The sequence below is a fragment of the Lithobates pipiens genome, unplaced genomic scaffold (genome assembly GCF_037356315.1).
Source record: "Lithobates pipiens isolate NorthernLeopardFrog02 unplaced genomic scaffold, aLitPip1_a1.2 Scaffold_22, whole genome shotgun sequence".
Taxonomy (NCBI): Eukaryota; Metazoa; Chordata; class Amphibia; order Anura; family Ranidae; genus Lithobates; species Lithobates pipiens.
In genome coordinates this window covers 348638381-348664645 of record NW_027507784.1, presented here as the reverse complement: position 1 = coordinate 348664645, position 26265 = coordinate 348638381, and the positions used below count along the sequence as shown (strand labels likewise).

General features: G+C 46.0%; 2 protein-coding genes across 3 annotated transcripts in view; one reads left to right on the top strand and one right to left on the bottom strand.

The window, feature by feature from the left end:
- LOC143925142 (protein mono-ADP-ribosyltransferase PARP14-like) overlaps positions 1-26265 on the top strand; it is a 391904-nt gene that overhangs the window by 138626 nt on the left and 227013 nt on the right. The gene's annotated exons all lie outside the window — the stretch shown is intronic.
- The window catches only part of LOC143925193 (protein mono-ADP-ribosyltransferase PARP14-like), a 95193-nt gene that overhangs the window by 22258 nt on the left and 46670 nt on the right, over positions 1-26265 (bottom strand). The window contains exons 9-11 of the mRNA XM_077449793.1: positions 13949-14030; positions 9575-9724; positions 146-208 (exon numbers count right to left, since the gene is read on the bottom strand). Of these exons, the coding sequence (XP_077305919.1) occupies positions 146-208; positions 9575-9724; positions 13949-14030 (295 nt within the window). The remainder of the gene's footprint in view (positions 1-145; positions 209-9574; positions 9725-13948; positions 14031-26265) is intronic.

The following is a 26265-nucleotide window of genomic DNA, read 5'->3' as shown; positions in this document are numbered from 1 at the left end:
ACAAGCTGATTGGCTCCCATGCAGAGCTGCACCAGATTCTGAGTGCTCCAGTTTTAGTAAATCCCCCCCCCCCCCCCATTATCTATTTTTGTACACACGCAAAAGAAATAAATGAAAACAAGGACGGTCCAGTGCAGAGCTTTACCCAGATCCACAGCAGATGATACAACGGACGGTCCAGCAGCTTCCAGAATCGCTTTTGAAACTCCTACAAATAAAAATATAAAACACAATGAGGCTGAATTCACAGAGCTTTAATACACGGTTACATATCCTTATTTATCCATGTGACTGTCATTTTCAAATCTTATTGGACTAAGTATCCTCTATCCCGGTGTGTTAGCTCCATGAATTGGGCCCTATGTCAGCTCAATAGAGAGCTGAGCCCCCCGAAATTAATATTCCCTCATCCACTAGTCTTTCCATCTGTGGCGCTGGCTCCTGAAGAGCACGCGCTATGTGTGTGTTTTTTAAATTTAATGTTACACCTGAACTGCAGTTTGGTTTGGGTATAATTATTCCAAATTTTGACCTCAGCATCAGTCTGACTGGACTATAGGGTGTTCAGCCTGGCCATAGGGCGCACTGTCTCTTCTGGCCGGCATGGAACCACAGTCTGGTTGGGTGCTTTAAGGTTACTTTCTCTCGGAGCCCACCCAGTGGGAGTGTCACTGTTGCTGTGCTTTCTGGGAGAGGGTTCTTAAGATGCGGATGTCACGTGGTTTGGGGTTCCATGCCAAAAGCATGTTCTGACTCCATGGTCCTGGTCCTCCTGACCAGCCCCCAGGAAGGCTATGGCCTGGGTTGCGGATCTACCCGACTTTATGTCTCGGGGCTGGCTAGCCCGAGACAAGGAAACTAAAGAAAGGATTCCGAGGTGGTCCGGCGCCGTCTCCGGTTGTGGAGAGGCCCAGCAACTTCTTAGCTATCCAGGGGAGGACTCTTCAGAAGAAGGCCACGTACAGGTTAGCTTCTTAGCAAGAGCCTGGTGAGGCTGAGGGACCTAAGTGAATCCAACCTTGTGGGTACCGCCGAACCGGCTGAAATATACTGGTACCACACGAATGTTCTACAAGTTCTAGTTTCCTACATGTTCTACAACAACGTCTGTGGCAGAAACTTATTTCTACATGTTCTACAACAACGTCTGTGGCAGAGACTTGTTCTTGATTTAAGCACCTTGTTGGCTGCGAGACCTTGTGAGAGACGGACTGTCCAACCTGAGTGATCATCCAGCTGTGAATGGCTATTCTCTGGATTTAGTCAAAGTAAGAGAGTTCTTTATTATTGACTTTGACTCTGAGAGTACCTGAACTTTCCTCCTAACCCTCTGATCCTATACTAAGAGACTGTTCGTTAACTAAGTTTTTTGCAAATAAAAATCCCTTTAAGCGGATCTGTCTTCAGTCTCTAAAGTTTCTTGGCATCTACCATGGGACACCCCTAGACACAAATCGAGGTGAAGAAGGTAACGGTAAGCCCAATTAAACCAGCAGCTCCTTCGGAGGTTAGTGCTACACATTTATAACTCCTACAAAGCCATTCACAATCTGAGGTCTCTAAACATTCCCTCACCAGTTTCCAGATACAACCACACATGACCCCCCCCCCCCCCCCTCCAGTCACGTCCTCACTTTCCTCCACCCAGAACTTCTCTGGGATCCCCCTCCCCCACCCCAATCACCTCTACAGCCTTCATATTCTCCATTCACACTCCTCTCCTCAGACAAGGTTGTAGTATTTTATGCTGTCCTCATCATTGGATCATTGTACGCATTGTATTATCTACACCACTCACCAATGTTTTATATATGACTCAGAACCTCTTGAAAATGTTTGTGACCCCTTAAAAGTTTTCTGGATTTCTGCATAAACGAGTCTACACCAATCAGCCATAACGTTATTACCACTGGCAGGTAAAATGGCAGTAAAATAACATTGATTATTTGCTTACAATGGCATCTGAAAGTGGGTGGCATATATTAGTGTAGCACTAACCCCCAAAGGAGCGGCTGAATTAATTGGGCTTACTGTTACCTTCTTCACCTTGTGTGTGTCTAAATCGCTTGTCCTTTTAGTCATCAGTGTAATAAGTGACGTCATATTCGTGTGTCCAATGTGAATTATTGGACGTATAGTTCTCTTTCAAACCATTGCTTTGCACCCCTGTACCCAAAGATTACACATCCCAGGGATCTTTGCATTGACATGAAATTTGCTGGGAGTGACCATAAAAGGAGTGAGAAGCCCGCACAGAACTCTCTTCCTCCTGGGCCTGACGCGAGCGATATCTCTCTGTGTAGCAGAGATAGAGGTTGCGGCCTACCACGCGGAGCTTTGCTTCCAATCCAAGGCCTAAGGACCCAAGCTTTGTCACCTGCTGTCGGACACCCTGACGCTAACATCACTTGAATCGTCTGCCTGTTGGTATGGGTGCCTGGGGCAAGTTTCACTTTGGTAGATCGAGGCAGTGGTTCCGCTGCCTGAGTGCCTCTACACGTGTTCCTGTCCAGAAGACATCGTATCGATTTGGTCGTTGGTGAGAGGGCAAACTTCTGGACCTTTAATCTATCCATTGCCACTTTTATAGAACACCGGGCACAGACATCTTTACCTTAAGAACACTTTGCTGCATTGCTTGAACACTGTGCTCAGACCACTTATATCTTCCCCACTAGGAAACATCAGGCTGACAGCAAGCCAGATTCACCGGAACCAGAGTGTTTAAAGGGGACAACCGCAGCCAGGTAAGCTCGCACCTCCACTCCCCCCCCCCCCCCCCCAGTGATTGTTCCAGGGACTCCGTCCGACCGCCTACGGGGGTCAGGAAGGAATTTTTGCCCCACTGGTGCATTTGGCTGCTACTGTCAGGGGGTTTTTCGCCTTCCTCTGGAACAACCATAGGTTAGCATACCCCTACCTCCGGCCTCCTTTCCATTTTTTACGCTATCCTAGGACAACTATTCCAGATCACAGCCAGACTTCTTTTCTAAGCGGAGACCTCAACCTTAAGTAAAGGCAGCTGGAACAGCCAGCAACCGAATACAGCCAGCAACCGAATACAACTCCTTCCGCATCCATATAGGCATCCCCTGATCAACTTGCGCGCTAATAGCCTCAAGCACGGCGGCAAGTCTGATACCTAGCCCCACCTCAGGATCAATACCCTGATCAGGATCATCATCTTAGGCCCATAGTACCATCAACAGCATCCACAACCATGTGCTACTTCAAATACTCAGCTGAAGTTCTGCACAGACTAAGGAACATCAACACCACATTGCCATCTTCCATACAAAAAATACTTCAAAGAGAACAACTATTAAAAACCGGACGACAACCAGCTCCCAACCACAGGAAGACATCTACTCGACCACTACAATTAGATTGCGCCTTGATTAACGCCAGGTCTGCAGTCAAACATAGACTGGAAGTACACGACTTCATCATCGAGAACAATGTAGACTGCCTCTTCATCACCGAAAGCTGGTTAACCTCTGACTGCAACACCATCCTCACCGAATTGGTGCCGGAAAACTACAGGATCCTAACCGAACACCGGATAGGGAAAAAAGGAGGAGGCCTAGCAGTGATCTTTAAAGGTCACCTTGATCTCACTAAACCATCAGCTCAGAACCCAGTGTCTTTTATGGAAACCCTGACGCTACATTTTCAACCAACACCCCATGACACCACTCATATTCTACTGTGCTACAGACCACCGGGACCAAAGTCCAATCTTCTTTCACCCCTCACGGAATCCTTTGCAATGCACACCCTAAAATTCAAAAATTTCCTGGCACTCGGAGATTTCAACCTTTGGGCAAACGAGCCTAAAGACCCCATCGCGACTGCCTGCATCAATCAACTAGAAGAACTGGGTCTACAGCAACTGATAAAGACTCCCACGCATGGGTCAGGACACACCCTGGACCTCATTTTCAAACAGAACATCGACGTCAACATACTCGACAACATAACTCTGCCATGGACGGATCACCACGCCATCAAATTCAAAATCGCTACCAACATCACCAACGCAAAACGGAAACCGGTAACAACGCACTGGACCAGATCGCATAAAAAACTGTACTCCGAAGCCTTCAAAACCACTCTGTCCAAAAAAATATCTACAATAACCTTAAACCACTCTACGGAGGAAACACTCAACTCCCTGAACAAGGCATTACTGCAATCAGCAGACTCGGTAGCACCAAAACGCAGGGCTCTCATCAGGAAGAAAAATGCTGGATGGTTTAATAGCTCCCTCTCCGTACTAAAGCAAGAACGCAGAAGAGCGGAAAGAACATGGAGAAGAAATCCCACCGAGGAAAACCTATTTAACTACAAAGGTCTGACAGAGAATTATCGGAAAGCAATCTTCAAAGCCAAAAAGGACCACTTCTCATATACAATCTCAACGGCCGCAAACCAACCACGGGAACTGTTTAAACTGGTTAATCAATCAATGAATCCGGTGTGCCTAGAACCCCCAGAAAGCGAATCCCAGGATTACTGTGACAAACTGTCGGATTTTTTCATCGATAAAGTCAAAACCATCAGGGAAACAATTTGTCAGAAGAAAACATCCAACCTCAGCCAGCAAAAACATAAAGAGGATGTCCGCACCAACATACCGCAACCGCCAAAATTTTCACTATCCCCAATTACCGTAGACACCGCAAAAAACATCATTAATAAACTGCGTGACAGTACCTCACCTATTGACATCATCCCCACAAAACTACTGAAAGAATGCTCCGACATCGTGGCTCCAACCATAACCCACCTCATAAACCTATCATTCCACGAAGGGATTGTTCCCAGCATCCTCAAACAAGGCATTGTCAAACCTCTACTCAAGAAACCAAACCTGGACCCTCAGGATCCAAACAACCGTAGGCCGATTACAAGCCTCAACACCATTTCTAAGATCATGGAGAAAGCTGTAGTACATCAGCTACAACTTCACCTGGATACTCACAAACTCCTGGACCCGCTGCAATCAGGCTTCCGCCCGGGTCATGGAACAGAAACAGCTCTCCTCAAGATTTGGGATGACGCCCTCGAAGCGGCAGATGACGGAGAGCCGTGTCTCCTCGTACTGCTAGACCTAAGTGCAGCGTTTGATACAGTAGATCACAATACTCTACTCGTCCGCCTCACAGAAGTAGCCGGAGTCCAAGACATAGATCTCCATTGGTTCGCGTCCTTCCTAGGAAATCGGTCACAGACAGTGAAACTAGGAAAATTCCTCTCCGAAACTCGGGCAGTCACCTGCGGAGTCCCTCAAGGCTCTCCATTGTCACCCGTTCTCTTCAACATTTACATTCGCCCACTCCTTCAAATCATCAGATGCTCAGATCTCTGCTTCCACTCTTACGCTGACGACACACAACTTTATTTCCGGATCAATGGAAAAAAAGATCACCAACAACAACTTGAAAACTGCCTCAAATCAATAGAGGACTGGATGACCACCAACTCCCTCCAGCTGAACCAATCAAAGACAGAGCTTCTTATCTTACACCCAAATCATAAGCCCGCAACCAAAACCTCCTGGTCTCCACCAACCGTCTTTGGTCAGACTATCTCCCCAAAGACCAAAGCGAAGAGTCTCGGGGTTATTTTAGACGCACAAATGTCAATGGATGCGCAAATAGGATCTGTAGTCAGTCGATCTCACCATCTACTGCGCATGCTTCGCAGACTCATCCCTTTTATCCCAAAGAATGACAAAGCAGTGGTAGTTGGAACAATCATTAATTCACGACTGGACTACGCAAACTCGCTTTACATAGGATTACCACAATATCAACTTGCGCGATTACAACTGATCCAAAACACGGCGGCAAGGCTGATAACAGGAAAAAAACCCTGGGAATCCATTTCTCCTTCACTGAGGAGCTTACATTGGCTAACCGTAAAAAATCGGATCACGTTCAAGACCCTTTGCCTCACCCACAAATGCGTGCATAGAGAAGCTCCGCAATACCTAATGGAGAAAATAAATCATTACACACCAAACCGCAGTCTTCGATCAGCCAACAAAAACCTCCTCCTCGTGCCCAAAGCCCGGTATAAATCCAAGGGTGATCGGAGATTCGCTGTCCAAGGGCCTCTGCTATGGAATGCTCTACCAATCAACATCCGCCTGGAAGAAAATCACCTGGCTTTTAGGAAAAAACTCAAGACCTTCCTCTTTTAGCAGATGATCAAAGCTCGCCACAGCGCCTAGAGGCGATTCAGTTCGCATTGCGCGCTATATAAGTATTTCATTCATTCATTCATTCATTCATTCATTCATTCATAGGAATCTATTGCTTTACCTACAACCAAATGGATTACAGTTAACAAGCTCCCACTAGCTAGTGAAGAACATCAGATCTGCAACGTGGAACTCTTTGTCAGTACTCACAGGAAAGGTTTTATATATATATATATATATATATATATATATATATATATATATATCTCCCCTAATGAATACACGCTATATTTTCAAATTTAGTTTTTGCCCAAAACTGTAGTGAGTTTTGGGGTTACTTGTGTTAAATTGTACTTTGGCATCAGTTTGGCTGGGCTGCATAGAAGTTCTGCCTGGTCATAAGTGGGGTTGTACACCTGTGGGAGGCTATAGAATGCAGTCTGGTTGGACGCATTAGGTACCAATCCTTATCTCGGAACCAATCAGTGGGCGCGTTTGTCTCACTGCGTAATCTGGGATGGCGTACTTAACCACTTTCAGACCAGACCATTTTGCTGGCTTAAGACCAGACCACTGTTTGCTATTCGGCACTACGTTGCTTTAACTGACAATTGCGCGGTCGTGCGACGTGGCTCCCAAACAAAATTGACGTCTTTTTTTTCCCACAAATAGAGCTTTCTTTTGGTGGTATTTGATCGCCTCTGCAATTTTTATTTTTTGCACTATAATCAAAAATAGAGCGACAATTTTGAAAAAAAAATATTTTTTATTTTTGTTATAATAAATATCCTCCAAAAATATATAAAAAAAACATATTTTTTCCCTCAGTTTAGGCCGATACGTATTCTTCTACATATTTTTGATTGGTTTGCGCAAAAGTTATAGCGTTTACAAAATAGGGGGTAGTTTTATGGCATTTTTATTAATAATTTTTTTTTTTACTAGTAATGGCGGTGATCAGCGATTTTTATTGTGACTGCGACATTATGGCGGACACATCGGACATTTTTGACACATTTTTGGGACCATTGTAATTTATACAGAAATCAGTGCGATATAAATGCATTGATTCCTGTGTAAATGACACTGGCAGTGAAGGCGTTAACCAGTGGGTGGCAGTGTAGGGGTTAAGTGTTCCTAGGGGTGTGTTACTAACTGTGGGGGGCTGGGCTTTCTTTTAGTGAACACTGATCTCTGCTCCAATCACATGGAGCAGAGATCAGGGTCACTTGTTGCTAGGCAGAACGGGGAGATGCTGTTTACAACGGCATCTCCCCGTTCAGCCTCCCCGTGAGATGATCGCGGGTATCCCCACGGTGATCGAGTCTGCGGGACCTGCGACCGGACCCACGGGGGTCCCGACTGGCACGCGAGCGTGCCACTGACGGTGCACACGCGATGGCAGGGCGGCATATAGAAATGGACGTATCTGTATGCCAATATGCCTGCCCATGCCATGTAAATTGGCATGCGCCGGCTGGGAACTGGTTAAGGTGCCGAAGTCAAAACTGAGGAAAAAAAATGTTTTTTTTATATATTTTTGGGGATATTTATTATAGCAAAAAGTAAAAAATAATGCGTTTTTTTTTCAAAATTGTCGCTATTTTTTTGTTTATAGCGCAAAAAATAAAAACCGCAGGGGTGATCAAATACCACCAAAATAACACTCTATTTGTGGGGAAAAAAGGCCAATTTGGTTTGGGAGCCACGTCGCACGACCGCGCAATTGTCAGTTAAAGCGACGCAGTGCCGAATCACGAAAAGTGGTCTGGTCAGGAAGGGGGTAAAATCTTCCGGGGCTGAAGTGGTTAGTACAATGTACAAGACGATTGAATATGTGAGTGGAATATTGTTATATTCAATAAATCCACACTTATATACATGTTTGCGCAAAGTTTTTTTTTTTTTTTTTTTTGCTTCAAGTCGCTTCAGGACAGTGAATAATAATGAAAGTGATCCGCGCAGACTTCTAACACATTAATATTATAGAAAAATAATCCCAAATAATGGCAAAAGGTAAACACAACAGCTGAAATCCAAAATAAAATGTGTATACATCAAAACAGTCCATCAAAGTGACATCATCACGTGTTGTGATGTAACGTGCGTAGGGATTGGCCGGAAGTTTGAGAGACCGGAAGTGATGCAAGGGGAGTGTTTAACACACGGCTACATGCAGATAAGCTTGTTTTTAACTTTTTTTGATGTAAGTTTTTTATTTTGGATTTCAGCTGTTGTGTTTACTATTTCACACTATTTGGGATTATTTTTCTATAATATTAATGTGGTAGAAGTCTGCGCGGATCGCTTTCATTATTATTTACTGTTTCATGTTCAGTGTACACTTCAGATCTTCCAGCGATTTCACGTACTCCACATTATTAGTTTTCATTGTTTATTCACTTAAAGGGGAGGGCTAGCTGAAATTTTTTTTTTTTTAAAAGTCAGCAGCTACAAACATTGTAGCTGCTGACTTTTAATAAGCACCTGTCCAGGGCGCCCGCGATGTCGGCTGCCCAAGACCGACCCGTCCCTCGGCTCTCTCGGGTCCCGGAGCCGCCATTCCAACTAAGGGAAACAAGCAGTGGAGCCTTGCGGCTTCACTGCCCGTTTCCTACCGCGCATGAGCGACTCGCGCAGAGCTTTGTGAATGGGGCGCGCTGTGTTCTGGGACACACACGGTTCCCAGAACACACAGCGGCCCATTACCCAGAAGACGACGCGCAGAGGAGTGAAGACTTAAGATCACCGTGGAGTAGGAAGGGGCAGATTAGGACGATCTACCTAGCAACAGGCATTTCTGGTAAGGTAAAAAAAAATTTTTTTTCTTTTTTTCAGATTTTTTTGTAACATTTTAATGTACTTTTAGCCCTCCACTTTAATTAATAGCGCGAAGGACCTCACTTTAAAATTCCGGGACAGTGGTTTCCTATACACTAGACTAATGGAAATGCTGGATACTTATCTCCAACAGCAGTACCAAACCGTCTAAAGATGATATATTTTGAAGGCATGGTCTGACCCATTTAGGGTCGCTCCACAAGGTGAGCGGGCATTGCACCCGGTGGTGGAAGTGGTGGCACGTATCACAGTATAATTTGCAGTATTGGAGGAGCACTTTATAGACACTTTAAGAAGTCACTTTTAAACTACTAAAGAGGACTTTATACGCACAGATATTTATCTAAATACTTTATTGATTTATTTTATATACTGAATTTTATTTATGATTTTAGTGGGATTCTTTTGTGCATTAATGTTGTTTATCATGGTATGCTGTATGTCGGGATAAGCGCATCATTTTCTCACAATATTCAGTGTATAATGTGATATTTAGATTTGGGTGGTGGGGGTTGAACGAATCACCTGTGCAGAGAGTAAAGTCTTGGTTGGAAGAATTTACAATGACTTCGGTCTCCTCTTTGGTGATATCTCCGGTCTTCACCTGATAAGTGACAGATCCGATCTTCATTTCATGAACCCGGACAGACGGGTTTGTCACCGTCGTAAAGAACTCTGCAAGACAGAAAGGAAAGGGACGATAATAAGCAGAACAGATAATAAAAGAAGGTCGTGTTTCCACCACCGATGATCAAATGTGCTTGGAAAGATTAACAATGTTGGGCTCCATTCACAAAGCGGTAACTAACACTTTAAAAAATGTGGTAAAATATCGCTCAGCATTTTTCCAAACGTTTTTGGGCATTCACAAAATAACTCTACTAAAATACCGAATTAGTTATTTTATGAAGTCTTGCTGTATTTTAGTAGTGAAAACAGGCAGTGTTTTAAAGCTTGGCAGTAGCCGGCGTATTTATTTACTTTAATAAATAAGTCTTGTTAAAGTGGTTGTAAACCCTTACAAACCACTTTAACCTACAGGTAAGCCTAGATTAAGGCTTACCTGTAGGTCCAAGAAATATCTCCTAAACCTATACGGTTTAGGAGATATTTGCCCGAAGATGGGCACCGCTGTCTACGGCGCATGCGCACTGAGCGCAGCATTTCCAACAACGGAGCTGCCGCGCGTGTCGGCTCCCGTGCGCATGTGCGGGAGTGACGTCATCGCGGCTCCGCCGAATGACAGCGGCGGAGCTGCGAGACCCCACCGAAAAGATGGATGCGCCGGACTACAGGGGACAGCGGTGACATCGCTGGCTCCTGTGTCAGGTAAGTGACACATAATGGACTACTATGCGATGTGATGCGATGCGATGCATAGTAGTCCATTATGCTTTACCTTTGCAGGGAATGAAAGAGGAAGTAACACCCATCAGGGTTTACTTCCTCTTTAAGGAGCGGGCGGCCGTCCGCATCCTTAACAACCAGTAAACAACATGGTTTTGAAGGAACGGATGGCCATTGCGTCCTCAACAACTGATGGGACATCAGCTGTTAGCGGGTCAACATCCAGGGTTGTGGGGAAGAGGCCCTCATCCCCATATTGATTTGGGTACTCCCCCCATGTTAAGGGGTATGTGGCCTGGTATGATTCGGGGGTGCTCCCTCATTCCCTTGCTTTCCTGACCTGCTGATCTACATGCTCAGATAGGTGTCTGTTATGGATTTTGGGGGGCACCACACCATTTAAAAGAAAAAATTGGAGTGGGGTTCCCCTCAAAATCCATTCTAGACCTGAAGGGCCGAATATGTATTGGGGGGAACCGCATGCCTTTTTTTTTTTTTTAGATTTTACAATTGCTGCCAATGTTTATTTTTTAGATTCAGCTGTTGGCGGGGAACCCTACTGAGATCTGAATACTCATTGGTTGTTAAGGACGTGGCAGCTGCACACTGCTTAAAGTGATTTAAAGGTTAATTTTTTTTAAAATAACAAACATGTCATACTTGCCTGCTCTGTGCTATGGTTTTGCATAGAGCAGCCCCGATCCTCCTTTTCTGGGGTCCCCTGGCTGCGCTCCTGGCTCCTCCTCTTCATTGAGTGCCCCCCTCCCCCGGAGAGAATCCATTGACACAGACAGCAGGACTCGGCCCCACCCCCGACTCCCATGTCACTGGATTTGATTTACAGCAGCGAGAGCCAGTGGCTCCCTCTGCCATCGATCAATCCAATGAGGACCCAAGGCAGCGGCTGGAGTGGGTGTGCTCGTCCCCATCGCTGGAACAATCGGCTCAGGTAAGAAAAATGGGGGCTCTGGGGGGAAGCTGCAGCACAGAAGGTTTTTTACCTTAATGCATAGAATGCAAACCTGGAGACTTTACAACCCCTTCACCAAGCGGTACACATAACACATGCCTGAAACACTACTTAATGTATTTAGTTATTTATTTTCATCTGTGAATGGATTTTAACAGCTGTTTCTGTGGTATTTACCGAGCATTTTCAGTGTTTCTGGGTAAATAGTAAATTGGTAGTTTCAGGATTGCATGAGATATTTAGGCAAACACCCAAATATCTAATGCGAGTTCCTTCTGTGAATGGAGCCCATTATGGCCCGGCAACTGTAGAAAGTTGAAATCTCCAGAATCAGACACACCGAGATAATGGATTATACTGTATATATTTTTTTTTATCCTCCTCTTCTTCTATCCACCCCCATTATCTCCAATAGACATGTGCATTCCTTTCCGTCCCAATGCATTTTCGTCCGAATTTCCGAAAACCGAAAGATCCGACATAAACAAATGCTTTCTTTTCGTTTTCGGTGTGACAACAGTTGGATATAGATAGGAGATTCGACATGACGCTGACAATAGCGATCTGTGTCCATCGAACCTGTGGTCGAATGTGCCTAACCTTATCTCTATTAGTCCAAGATTATTCTACATAGAGAGAAAAACTTCGACATAGAGAGAAAAGTTTCGACATAGAGAGAAAAGATTTGACATAGAGAGAAAATATTCGACATGGAGAGAAAAGATTCGACATAGAGAGAAAAGATTCGACATAGAGAGAAAAGATTCGACATGGAGAGAAAAGATTTGACATAGAGAGAAAAGTTTCGACATAGAGAGAAAAGATTCGACATAGAGAGAAAAGATTCGACATAGAGAGAAAAGATTCGACATAGAGAGAAAAGATTTGACATAGAGAGAAAAGTTTCGACATAGAGAGAAAAGATTCGACACAGAGAGAAAAGATTCGACATGGAGAGAAAAGATTCGACATAGAGAGAGAAGATTCGACATAGAGAGAAAAGATTCGACATAGAGAGAAAAGATTCGACATGGAGAGAAAAGATTCAACATTATAGAGACAATAGCAAAAAAGGTTGAATGTGCCTAACCGAACTCTATTAGTCCAAGATTATTCGACATGAAGATTCGATAAAGCAGTTGCTGCGAGTGAACATTTATGGTCAAATGCTCGGCCCATAGGCTATAGAAGAATTCTAATGTTGGTTGACTGATTAATAAATATAATTATTACTCGTGTCATACATTAGAATTCTACTATAGCTTGTAGGCAGAACATTCGACCAGAAATGTACGATTGCAGCGTCGTACAGTTTAGCTGCTCCATCGAATCTTATGCCTACAAACTATTCTGCCGAACCTTCTTCGAACATTCGACAGACACCATAAGCCTTCAATGACAGAGTTGACCGTAGTTATTTCGGATTTTCAGATGAATACATTTTTTAACAAAACGAAATAAATAAAAACTAATTTCGGGAATAGCTAAATAAATGTATTTTTAGGACAAAAATGAAATTCCAAAACAAAATGTGTGCACACGTCTAGTCTCCAACTCTCTCATCATCCTCCTCTTCTTCCTTCCATTCCCACTCCCCTTCTCTTTGTCATTATCCTCCTTTTCCGTCCATTCATCCTTCTCCACTATCCTCCCATCTATCATCATCCTTCTCCTCTTCCATCCTTCTCCCCCACTTTCCTCTCCTCTGTCATCACCTCTTCCATCCATACCCAATTTCCGTCCTTCTATTGTCATCCTTCTCCAATATCCAACCCCATTTTCCCCTGTCATCCTTCTCTTCCGTTTATCCATACCTGCCTTTTCTCTCAACATTATCCTCATCTTGCACCCTGGGCAGATTTATTATATAACATAAAACAAATGATATTTCTTACATTAAAAATTACACACTAATAAAATGCACCCATTACTAATAGAAAATACACCCACTCCAAATTTACACATCTGCTAGAATACACAGTAAGGCCAAAATTATGTAGACCCCTTTCCAAATGATGGAGTTTAAGTGTCTCCAGTGAAGGGTCCTGGTAATCCTCCTTCATACAAAGACATTGCAGATGATTGTGCTCCTCCAACCTTGTGGTACCAGTTTGGTGAAGACCCTTTTCTGTTCCCCCCATGACTGTTGTTCCCCCCTCAGTGTACAAAGCACCATAAAGTCACGGTGTGACCGGTTTGGTGTGGAGGAACTCAAGTGTTCTGCACAGGGCCCTGACGTCCACCCTACTGAACACTTTTGGGATGAATTGGAATGCCAATGGTGAGCCAGGTCTTCTCACCCAACATCAGTACCTGACCTCACAAATGGGCACAAAAATCCAAAAGACACCCTCCAAAATCACGTGGGGGGTTGGTGTACAACGTCATATTAATGGTATTGATTCTATAATATAATTTTCAACATCTTATGTAGGTTTGATTGTCAGGGGTTCACAGACTTTTGGTCATACAGTATATATTAAGTTAAAATCTGATATGAAGCGTCCTTTGTATAGTATAAAATTCTGAAAACGAAACTCCTTATAGCAGACATGACATGGATTCATATTACATAAACATACTTGATCCCGTACCAGACGACAGTCTGTTGGTGGCCCCACTATTGGCAGTATCAGTGCAGTTTTTCATTTGACTTGTAAATGCCTGTAAATATATAACACAAGAAAATGTCCATTAAACAGCAATAAAAACATATACAGTATGAGATGCATCTAACGTGGCTTTGAAAGTGAGGTTTTGGGTGGAGCCCTCCTTTCACCCGGTGCACACGGGGCTCTCTCTTCACTCCTCCCTTGGTGCATGCACTCACTAATGCCTGAGACTAGGCTGTACCACGTTCATGTTAACTCAATAGTAAGGTGGCACCTCAACTTAGAAGTGAGCCGTACACCCAGAGCACCTGTTTCACCACTTGAGGCTCTGCACTGCGAACCACTTTGTCCCTTGATACCTACACCTGCATGGAATGTAACAGTTTGAAGGAGGCACCACAGAGCAAGGTCCAGTTCCACCAGTCCTGCTTTTCTATCACTTCAAAACAGTCATAATGTCCTAACTTGCGTTCCTAGGCTGCCCAGGCATACCTCAACATGTAGAAGTCCATTTCTGGAGAGTCCCACTATTGGTAGGTTCCTTTGTGGAAATGCTCACTGGATGCTACTGGCTACATCTTCTTGTGTAGACCCGTAAGATTCTCCCATGTGATCCTCCTGGCTGCCCCTGGACTAAGCCTTTACCCATTTATATGTACTGCAGGGTGGAGGGAGGGCCTAGAAAAAGCCCAGGGAACCGCAGACCCATAGTTAACCTAGTAGTAACCCAGTTGGTAGAAACCTGCCTACAAGGTGGCCGGGTCTAGTGGGATGAGGGAGAGGCCTTCTATAATCTTGTGCACAACAAGGATACCATCTATAAAGAGTCTCTGGTAATCCATGTGTAGCGCACCCCTTTAAGGGCCACAAGTAACTGGGATTCCCCACCCTGCACAGCCAGGCACACTGAATTTTCACAGTCACCCCAGAGTCAGAGAAAAGTCCGGTACTTTGTTTTGTTTTGTTTTATTGAGGGATTTAACCAATTTAAGACCAGGCCTTTTTCTGACATTTGTTGTAAAATCAGTATTTCTTGCTATAAAATTACTTAGAACCCCAAACATTATATATATATATATATATATATATATATATATATATATATATATATATATTTTTTTTTTTTTGTTTTTGTTTAGCAGATACCCTAGAGAATAAAATGGTGGTTGTTGCAATATTTTTTGTCACACTGTGTTAGGGCAGCGGTCTTTCAAACACAATTTTTGTGGGAAAAAATACACTAATGAATTTAAAAAAAGCAAAACAGTAAAGTTAGCCCAATTTTTTTGTATAATGTGAAAGATCTGAGTAAATAGATACCTAATATGTCATGCTTTAAAATTGCACCCGCTCGTTGAATGGCGACAAGCTATGGTATTTAAAAATGTACATAGGCAACGCTTTAATTTTATTTTTATTTTTAAAGGTTACCTATTTAGAGTAACAGAGGAGGTATTTTGCTAGAATTATTGCTCTCATTCTAACGATCACGGCGATACCTCACATGTGTGGTTTGAACACCGTTTACATATATGGGTGCGACTTACATATGTATTCACTCTTGCGCATGAGCTCACAGTGATGGGACGCTTTAAAAAAAAAAAAATGTATCACTACTATTTCTATTACAAGGAATGTAAATATCCCTTGTGATGAAATAAGTACAACAGGTCCTCTTTATTGCGAGATCTGGGGTCAAAAAGACCCCAGATCTCTCATTTACCTTTAAAAGCAAAAATAAAAATGTTATTTTGACCTTAAGAAGGAAAACAAATGATATTGCTCTGGTCCTCCAAGGGCATAGAGCTGAGTGAGGCTATCTTGCCCTCACTCGGCTTCCTGCCCCGGCATCACAGGGACCTAATCTGCTCTGGGCTTACTGACAGCTCCGGTAAGCGACTGGGAAGTGGTGGAAGGGGAGGGGGGTGCACCTCTCCTGTCACCTATAAAAGGGATCACACATTGAATCTGCCGCTGGGACTACTTTTATATGAAAGCCGACTGAATGACTGAAAAAAATATACTGGGTTATGGTAGCTAGCTGTTGCCACAACCTTGGTTTTTAATGTCAAAATAATGATGTATATTTACAGTTACGTGGTTGGCAAGTGTTAAACTTTAACCACTTTCAGACCGGACCATTTTGCTGGTCAATGACCAGAGCTCTTTTTACAATTTGGCACTGCGCTGCTTTAACCACTTCAGCCCCGGACCAATAAACACCTTAAGGACCAGAGGTCTTTTTCCAATTTCGCACTGCGCTGCTTTAACTGGTAATTGCGCGGTCATGCAATATTGCACCCAAACGAAATTTGTGTCCTTTTCTTCCCACAAATAGAGCTTTCTTTTGATGGTATTTGATTGCCTCTGCGATTTTTATTTTTTGCAATATAAATGGAAAAAGTGCGAAAATTTTTTAAAAAAAAAGATATTTTCTTCTTTTTGTTATAAGAAAAATCGAATAAACTAAATTTTAGTCATACATTGAGGGCAAAATTTATTCAGCCACATGTCTTTAGTAAAAAAAATGTCAATAAGCGTATATTTTTTGGTTTGCGCAAAAGTTATAGCGTCTACAAACTAGAGTACATTTTCTGGAATTTACACAGCTTTTAATTTATGACTGCCTATCTCATTTCTTGAGGTGCTAAAATGGCAGGGCAGTACAAACCCCCCCCCAAATGACCCCATTTTGGAAAGTAGACCCCCTAAGGAAATTGATAAGTGGCATGCTGAGCCCATTGAATATTTATTTATTTTTTCCCTTAAGCGATTGAATAATGACAAAAAAAAAATATTTTTTTTTTACACAAAGTTGTCACTAAATGATATATTGCTTACACATGCCATGGTTATATGTGGAATTGTACCCCAAAATACATTCTGCTGCTTCTCCTGAGTACGGGGATACCACATGTGGTCGACTTTTTGGGAGCCTAGCCGCGTACGGGGCCCCGAAAGCCAAGCACCGCCTTCAGGATTTCTAAGGGCATACATTTGTAATTTCACTCCTCACTACCTATAAGGCCGCGTACACACGCGCGGACTGTTCGCCCAACCTTGTCCGCTGAACAGTGTTTGGGCGGACAGTCCGCTCGTGTGTGGGGCTTCAGCGGACAGTTTCAGCGGACAGTTGGCCGAACAAGGTCTTACGGAAATTCCGAAAAACTGTCCGCTGAAACAAGGTTTCAGCGGACTGTTCGCTCGTGTGTAGGCTTGTTCGGCCAACTAAGTCTCGCGCATGCTCAGAAAGGATTTCCACGTCGGAAGGTTGCATTGCAGTGTATAGGACGTCGTATTTTTCGTCCCGTCGTACGTGCCGTTCACGTCATCGCGCACGGTTTCAGCAAACTGTTCGTCCGTCGTGTGTGGCCATGTCTGTCCATGCTAAGTTTGAGCGGACTGTTTGCCGAAACTGTTGGACGGACAAAGTTGGGCGAACAGTCCGCGCGTGTGTACGCGGCCTTACAGTTTTGAAGGCCATAAAATGCCAAGATGGCACAAAACCCCCACAAATGACCCCATTTTAGAAAGTAGACACCCCAAGCTATTTGCTGAGAGGCATGTTGATTCCATAAAATATTTTATATTTTGCCACAAGTTGCGGGAAAATTACAAACTTTTATTTATTTTTATTTTTTTTCACAAAGTTGTCACTAAATGATATATTGCTCACACATGCCATAGTTATATGTAAAATGACACCCCAAAATAAATTCTGCTGCTTCTCCTGAGTACGGGTATACAACATGTGTGGGACTTTTTGGGAGCCTAGCCGCGTACGGGGCCCCGAAAACCAAGCACCGCCTTCAGGATTTCTAAGGGTGTAAATTTTTGATTTCACTCCTCACTACCTATCGCAGTTTTGAAGGCCATAAAATACCAAGATGGCACAACCCCCCCCCCCCCCCCAAATGACCCCATTTTGGAAAGTAGACACCCCTAAATTTAGGGGTACACTAGTGAGACTCACAGGTAAAAAAGCACCTAGGCTGTCAGCGACTGTATCAAAACGCTACAAAAAAAACTGTTAGCGATGGCAGGGATCAGGCCTGACTCTGCGAACGCTGCAGTTATGTGTGTTGTGTTGTGTAAGTGACAGTGATCGATCGATACTGCACTTGGGTGGGCTGGGCTTGGCGGAGGGGCTAAACGCAGGTGCTAGCAGGTATCTGGGCTGATCCCGCTAACAATGCGTTTTGGGAAACCTAAACTGCTGGCGACGCTAATATAGATCTGATCAGATACTATATTACTAAGGGAGGTGTATGCTTTGTGCGTGGGTGTTAGCGGTACTGGCACTAACCTGACGCTGCCTGGGGCGACGCAGACCTTATCTGACCCTCAAACTTATATCACCCGCCGGGTGATCAGGGGGTTAAACCTTTATTAGGTAATAAATGGCGGGTGCCCTGAAACTATAAAAAAATAACTAACCAACCAGCATCACCTGTAACAGTTATATGGTGATCACTGGTGAAAGGGTTAACTAGGGGGCAATCAGGGGGCTTTATGCGGTAGTATATGGGGGTCCCTGGCACTATAAAAAGCTGCGGCGAACCTAAATACCTACCTGCCTAACTAGCGTCACCTGTGACACTAATACAGCGATCAGAAAAACGATCGCTTATTAGGCTGGGTTCACACTGGAGCGATGCGGGAACGCCACGAATCCGCGGCGGGTTCCCGCATCGCATGCCTCCCGGCGGCAGTTCACACTGCCCTATGCGAACTGCTGGGAGTGTCAGTGAAATGTTAATGACACCCCCAGATCAGTTCGCATATCGCAGTGCGATCTGCAAACTCGGACAGGAATCGGATCGCATGGTGTGAACACCCATGCGATCCGATTCTGCTGCGGACCAAAAAAAGGGTCCCGTGCGAGTTTGCGGCGGGTGCGATGTGAATTCAGCCATACTATCTCAACCCACAGAGATCGGATGTGATTTGCACTGCAGTGCGGTGCGAATCACATCCGTTCTCATAAACCGCTGCAATGTGAACCCAGCCTTAGTGACACTGGCGACGGGGGGTGATCACGGGGTTAAACCTTTATTGGGGGGGTTAGGGGGGTACCCTAGAGCTAAAGGGGGCTAACCCTAACTGCCCTAACAGTTATTGCAGTCACAAATGACACCAATGCAATAATAAAAAAAAAAAAAAAATGCAATTGGTGTCACTGTGACTGGGGGTGCAGGGGTGATTGGGGGGGGTGATCGGGGGGTGAAGGGGGGGGGGTGAAAGTGTGCCTGGCGTGTTCTACTGTTAGTGTAGTGTTAGGTGCAACTCACCGATCCTCTCTCCTCGGTGCCGGAACGAAAAAGACCGACACGGAGGAGAGATTACATCACTTCCTCTGCCTGTGTTTACAGGAGAGGAAGTGATGTAGAGGAGGGATTTCATTCGTCAGGAGCGATCGCGAGGGGGTGGCGATGAATGAATGGCCGCCCCCTCATCGTGGATCGCTCCTGCACGGAATCTGGCACCGGGGGGGGGGGGGGGGTGATCGGGCCCCCCACCCCCGGGAAGGCAGGGACGTACATGTACGCCCATATGCCTGCCCGTGCCATTCTGTCGACGTACATTGTTGTGCGGCGGTCGGCAAGTGGTTAATAGGGATTTGAAAATTATGGAATACCCAGTTGATTTCAAATAAACTTCAGGGACAACTATTCCTATATATAGTACTATATACAGCTCCTCTTCTTCCTCCAGCACTCACTTGCTTTTGGAACTCAACTATGTCACCCTGTAGTAATTTTGTAGCAAAGGCCCATTATTACAGGAAGGGTCTCGCTATACTTAAAGAGTAGATAGGGTGACACAGCTTACACTTTCCCAGCACTTCCTCTCTGTGGTCACTGATCTCATCACCCCTTCTTCAAGCACTGCCCGTCCACCTGGCTGCAGCTGTCTCTTTCTCTAGCCCTCCTGGCTAACTTCTCCCCACAGTCCTCCCAGGCTGAACATTTCCCAGCCCACCCAGCTGATTCTCAGGAGATTTCCCAGATGTGCTGACTAGGGATGGCCAAACGGTTCGCCCGCCGGTCGTTTCGCGGCGAATTTCGGCTGTTCGCGGTCCGCCCGATCGGCGGACTATTGCCGCCGTTCGCCCGGCGGACTTCCGTGTTTACTGTGTAAAAGAACTTTGACCTATGATGACACATCCATCATGGGGTACAGGACAGCCAATTGAGACATTACAGCACATGGACACTTGGACATTCCCCCTAACCTATAAATACACCCGATCCGGCGGCCATTTTACATTCTTTCTTCTGTCACTGTAGGGAGAGGTTGCTGTGTGGAGCAGGGAGAGATTACAGTGACCCAAATCGCTAGCTATTTGGTACACAAAAGTTCTTTTCAGGACTGGTATAGGTGTTAGGTGTAGTTCAGGATAGGCAGTGCTGTGCTACTGATTGTTGCAGCAGCCTGAGTGTCTTTTGTCAGTGTAGAGAAAGGGACAGGACGGTGTGTGCTGTAGGGACAGTCAGTTTAGTCATTAGCTGTTACTATCAGGTCCACAAAAGTGCTATTCCAGTTATTGTTCCAGCAGCCTCTGTTTTGTCAGTTTATATAGGGACAGGCAGGAAGCTGTGTGTGAGGCAGTGAGGGTCAGTTTAATCAGTAGCTGTTACTATATTAGGTCCACAAAGGTTCTTTTCAGGACTGGTATCAGTGGTATGGTAATAGGCTTGTACACGTATAATATTCTTTCTTCCAAATATAGAAAGAATATTATACTTGACTGCTGCCCTTCTGCTGCAGTCTGCTAATCAGTCACAACCTACTTGTTCCACAAAGGTCCTTATAAGGACTGGTAAGGTCTAGGGTGCTACAGTACATAGGGTTGAGTGAGGTACAGTCTGCTACTCTATAAGGACTGGTATAGGTCCACAATACATAAGGTTGAGGTGCACTACTGCTGACCGCTGCCCTATACTGCAGCAGTCCTTCATCGGTATAGGGACTGACGTACAGTCTGCTAATCAGTCACACACAACCTACTTGTTCCACAAAGGTCCTTATAAGGACTGGTAAGGTCTAGGGTGCTACAGTACATAGGGTTGAGTGAGGTACAGTCTGCTATTCCGTAAGGACTGGTATAGGTCCACAATACATAGGGTTGAGGTGCACTACTGCTGACCGCTGCCCTATACTGGGTTGAGGTGCACTACTGCTGACCGCTGCCCTATACTGCAGCAGTCCTTCATCGGTATAGGGACTGAGAGTTTTGTCACAGGGTCATTTAAAAAATGACAGGCAGAGGAAGAGGCAAGCCCTTCCGCAGGGGTGGTAGGGGTAGGGCAGGAGCAACAGGCTTGAGCCAAAGTGGGAAGTTGCAGAAGGTGCGTTCAATTCATTTAAAGGACGCACCAGACTTGGTTGAGTGGCTCACTCAGCCTTACTCTTCTGCACCCTCCTCATCCTCTCGATCTGCACCCTCTTCTTCACTCTCTGCTATGTGCACCCCCAAAGACACTACCACCAATAACACCACCAACAACACCACCTACCTTCCGCTTGAGTCACAGGAATTATTTTCCGATCCGTATCAAGACATTTCTGATGCGCAGCCACTCTTGGTATTGGATCAGGAAGAGGAGGTAGCAACAACCGCTACTCAGCAGTCTGACGACAGTACCCAGATCAGCCCAAGGAGGAGGTTGGTCCCCGGTGTTGCTGCCTACTCCGAGATCTCTACTTATAGGGGTGGGGAAGGTGACGTCGATGATGACGTGTCTAGTGATGTCACGTGGGTGCCCACAAGAGAGGAAGAGGAGGGGAGTTCAGAGGGAGATATGGACCAGCAGATAGGGAGGAGAAGCAGGAATAACTTACTTTGCACAGGAGGGACAAAGCAGACTGCTAATGTATCAGGAGCGAGTCATCGACCATGTACGGTCACATCTGGCGCTCCCAGGACACCGGCACATGGCTCCGCAGTGTTTGGGCTTTTTTTAACGTGTCCACTGCTGACAATAGCGTTGCCATCTGCAATCTTTGCAGTCAACGCATTAGTCGCGGTAAGCCCAACACTCACCTAGGGACGACCGCCTTAAGAAGGCACATGGGCAGCCGTCACCGAGCCGAGTGGGAGCAACGGAACACACAAAGCCACACTGCAGGCTCTCACCGTCCAGCCTCGTCTTCTACTTCTCCTTCTCCTCTCTCCTCACAATTGTCCTCCACTCCACCTTCCATCACGCCAAGCTCACGTTTTTCTGCAAAAAGGCAGGCTTCCGTGGGCCTAATGTTCGAGCGTAAAAAAATGATGACGCCGGATAACCCTCTTGCCCAACGATTGACGGCTGGCTTGTCAGAACTGATAGCCCGCCAACTACTGCCATATAAACTGGTGGACTCGGAGGCCTTTCGCAAATTTGTGGCCATTGGAACACCACAATGGAAGGTCCCAGGAAGGAAGTATTTCTCAGAGAAGGGCATCCCAGAGCTATATGGCCATGTTCAGCGGCAAGTGAATGTATCTCTGGCACACAGTGTCGGTGCCAAGATACATCTGACTACAGACACGTGGTCTAGCAAACACGGGCAGGGAAGGTATATTACTTTTACTGCCCACTGGGTGAACCTTCTGACGGCCGTCAAGCATGTAACCCGTGGCACCCGTGTAGATTTGGTTTTACCGCCACGGATTGCATGCAGGCCTGGCCCTTCTTCTCCTCCTCCTCCTCCTACTCCATCCTCCTCCCTCTCCTCCTCGGCTGACTCCTCCATTTCCGCTGCTAGCGTCTCTTCCGCTGAGCCGCCCAAGCTCCCCAGAACCTATTCGACATGCCAGGTGAGACGTTGCCATGCCGTGCTGCGTCTGTTGTGCCTGGAAGCCAAGAGCCACACTGGCCCGGCACTCCTTTCAGCTTTGCGTTCACAGGCAGATCAGAGGCTAACACCGCTCAATTTGACAGTTGGTAAAGTGGTGTGTGACAACGGTGCCAATCTGCTTAGCGCATTGAAACAGGGCAAAATCACGCACGTGCCATGCATGGCACATGTCTTAAACTTGGCCGTGCAGCGATTCGTTGTCAAATACCCTGGGGTCCAGGACATCTTGCGGCAGGCAAGGAAAATCTCGGCCCATTTCAGAAGATCTTACACGGCCATGGCTCGCCTTGCTGACATTCAGCGGCGACACAATCTGCCGGTCAGACGTCTTATTTGCGATTGCCCGACGCGATGGAACTCAACCTTCTATATGCTTGATAGGCTGCTCCAGCAGAAATGTGCAGTTAACGTCTACCTGTATGAACTCTGCGGCAGAACAGGTTCTGGGGAGCTGGGGGTTTTTTCACCGCGCCAGTGGCTGCTCATGCGCGAAGCATGCAGACTTCTGCGGCCCTTTGAGGATATTACCAAACTGGTCAGTCGCAGCCATGGCGCCATCAGTGACATGGTACCTTATGTCTTCTTTATGGAGCTTGCATTGCGTTGTGTCATTGATCAAGCTGTGGAGGAGCAGGAGCGGGAAGATGAGGAAGTCGCAATGCTGGATGAATTCCCAGGGGGGGCTACTCTATCTGAGACAAGTCAACAACAGGAGTCTGAAGAGGAGTCAGAGGAGGATGGTGCCGGGGCGGATGAGGAGGAGCAAGAAGAGCATGCTTTAAACCTTTCTGGGATCCCTGTTGTGCGTGGATGGGGAGAGGAGAATGAAGAGGATGACATTATCCTGGATGATGAGCAGTAGCCAGACCACCACACCGCTTCCACTTTAGTGCAAATGGGGGCCTTCATGCTCCAGTGTTTTAATAGGGACCCCTGTATAAAAAGCATAAGGGTCAAGGACCAGTACTGGGTGGCAACGTACTTAGACCCCCGGTACAAACACAAAATGGCAGAAATGTTACTGCCGTCACAGAGGGCTGTCAGAATGCAGCACTTCCAGGCCTTGCTTCGAGAAATGCTGCATTCTGCTTTTGCGTGCGCTGGCAGAGGAGCAATTCCCACTCCCAGAGAAGGAGTTGCGGGTACCAATCCAACAGCGCCTGCAAGAAGAGGCCGGTTTGAAGATGTGTTGGTGACTTCGGATATGAGGTCATTCTTTCAGCCGACCCATCGACAGGTGTCATCCGGATCCAGCATCAGGGAACGTATAGACCGTCAGGTGTCCAAATACATCGGGTTAACGGCCGATGTGGATGCTCTGAGGAGTGATGAACCCCTGGACTACTGGGTGGGCAGGCTTGACTTCTGGCCAGAGCTTTGCCAATTTGCAATCGAACTGTTGGCTTGCCCCTCATCCAGTGTCCTGTCCGAAAGGACGTTCAGCGCAGCAGGGGGGATCGTGACCGATAAGCGTACTCGCCTAGCTCACGACAGTGTTAACTACCTCACATTTCTAAAAATGAATGAGGCATGGATCTCGGAGGAATTCAACACATGTGACCAGTAGACCATGTATATGTCAATAAACAATTTTTTTAATCGAGCACACAGACCTTCTTTCTTCATTTGGCTCACTTCCTTGTCCAAAAAAAGCACACCGTACTATATGCCCGTACCCTCCTCTTTGAAGAGGTTGAGCGGTGTCATATTTCTACTGGGGCTGCTTATTATGAGGGGCTCCCACCATCCCTGTGCTGTGCTGACTTCCTCCTGGGCCTGCTTATTATGAGGGGCTCCCACCATCCCTGTGCTGTGCTGACTTCCTCCTGGGGCTGTACCTCTGCTGTGCATATTATGAGAGGCTCCCGCCATCCCTGTGCTATGCTTATTAAGAGGGGCTCCCACCATCCCTGTGCTGTGCTGACTTCCTCCTGGGGCTGCTTATTATGAGGGGCTCCCACCATCCCTGTGCTATGCTGACATCCTCCTGGGGCTGCTTATTATGAGGGACTCCCACCATCCCTGTGCTATGCTCATTATGAGGGGCTCCCACCATCCCTGTGCTATGCTCATTATGAGGGGCTCCCACCATGCCTGTGCTATGCTCATTATGAGGGACTCCCACCATCCCTGTGCTATGCTCATTATGAGGGGCTCCCACCATCCCTATGCTATGCTCATTATGAGGGGCTCCCACCATCCCTGTGCTATGCTGACTTCCTCCTGGGGCTGCTTACGGTGCAGGTGTCAGTGCTTTATGTCACGCTGCTGATGTCAGTACTCTCTATCACGTTGCTGCTGTCAGTGCTGTATATCACGGTGCTGGTGTTAGTGCTTTATGTCACGCTGCTGATGTCAGTGCTCTCTATCACGGTGCTGGTGTTAGTGCTTTATGTCACGCTGCTGATGTCAGTGCTCTCTATCACGGTGCTGTTGTCAGATGACTCTATCACGGTGCAGGTGTCATTGCTGTATGTCACGCTGCTGGTGATCATCTCCTGCACCCTCTTCTTTGCCTACCCTGACCTTCCCTCTCCTCCATTGCCTTCATGCGCTCCACAGTCCTGAATTGTCACAACAATTTCCCATATAAAAAAAGAATGCTTGTAGTTGTCGATCCCAGATTCACCTCATACATGTGTTATGTCATTGGCCATGTGGTGGGACTATGGTTGCACAGCTAGTAATTATTTTGTGGCTGCAAATTTGACCTGTAGGTTTGCAAAGTTCGGCTCCCATTGAAGTCAATGGGGCCCGCCGCAAACGTTACGGTTCGTGAACTATCGGCCGCGTTCGCGGTCCGCGTTTGCGAAACGTCCCGTCGGAAGTTCGTCCATCACTAGTGCTGACCTGCTCCCACTGTCCTCTCTCCTTGCTCTTGTGCCTCCAGGAAAGGTTTATACCAATCCAGCACTCAAGCCCCAAACCTGAGGTCACCCCCCCCAGACTAGGGGGCACCCTGCAAGGGCCTTTGACAGCCTCCTCAGCACTCTATCTCCAGCTTCCACCTGACTGCCCCTGCTGGTATGACTAATGCCTATTTATGAGGTGGCCTGCCCCCTTCCAGCCCCTTTCTGCTGGGGATTGGTCAAGGTCCTCATAAATATGCATGATGGTCCTGAAATAGATAAGAACTACAATCTAGTTCAAGGTTATCTGCTGCTGTTCTAATTAAAAAGTATAAATGTGCATGCAGATTAGAAGTAAACACTCTCTGAGACACGTTCAGCTTGGTTACTTCTAACTTCTGGTTTATTTCTGGGCGGTGTTAATATTTTATACAGAAAGATACGTCATTGCTATGTCAGTCTAATTGGTACATCTCATTGGTTAAAATACAAGAGAAATGGAGAAACTTGATGCTTGAAGTTCGGTTGAAGCTGGTTCTCTTATCTCATATGCATTCTTTTAACGCGGGGGATGTAGGGTACAGACGCCAT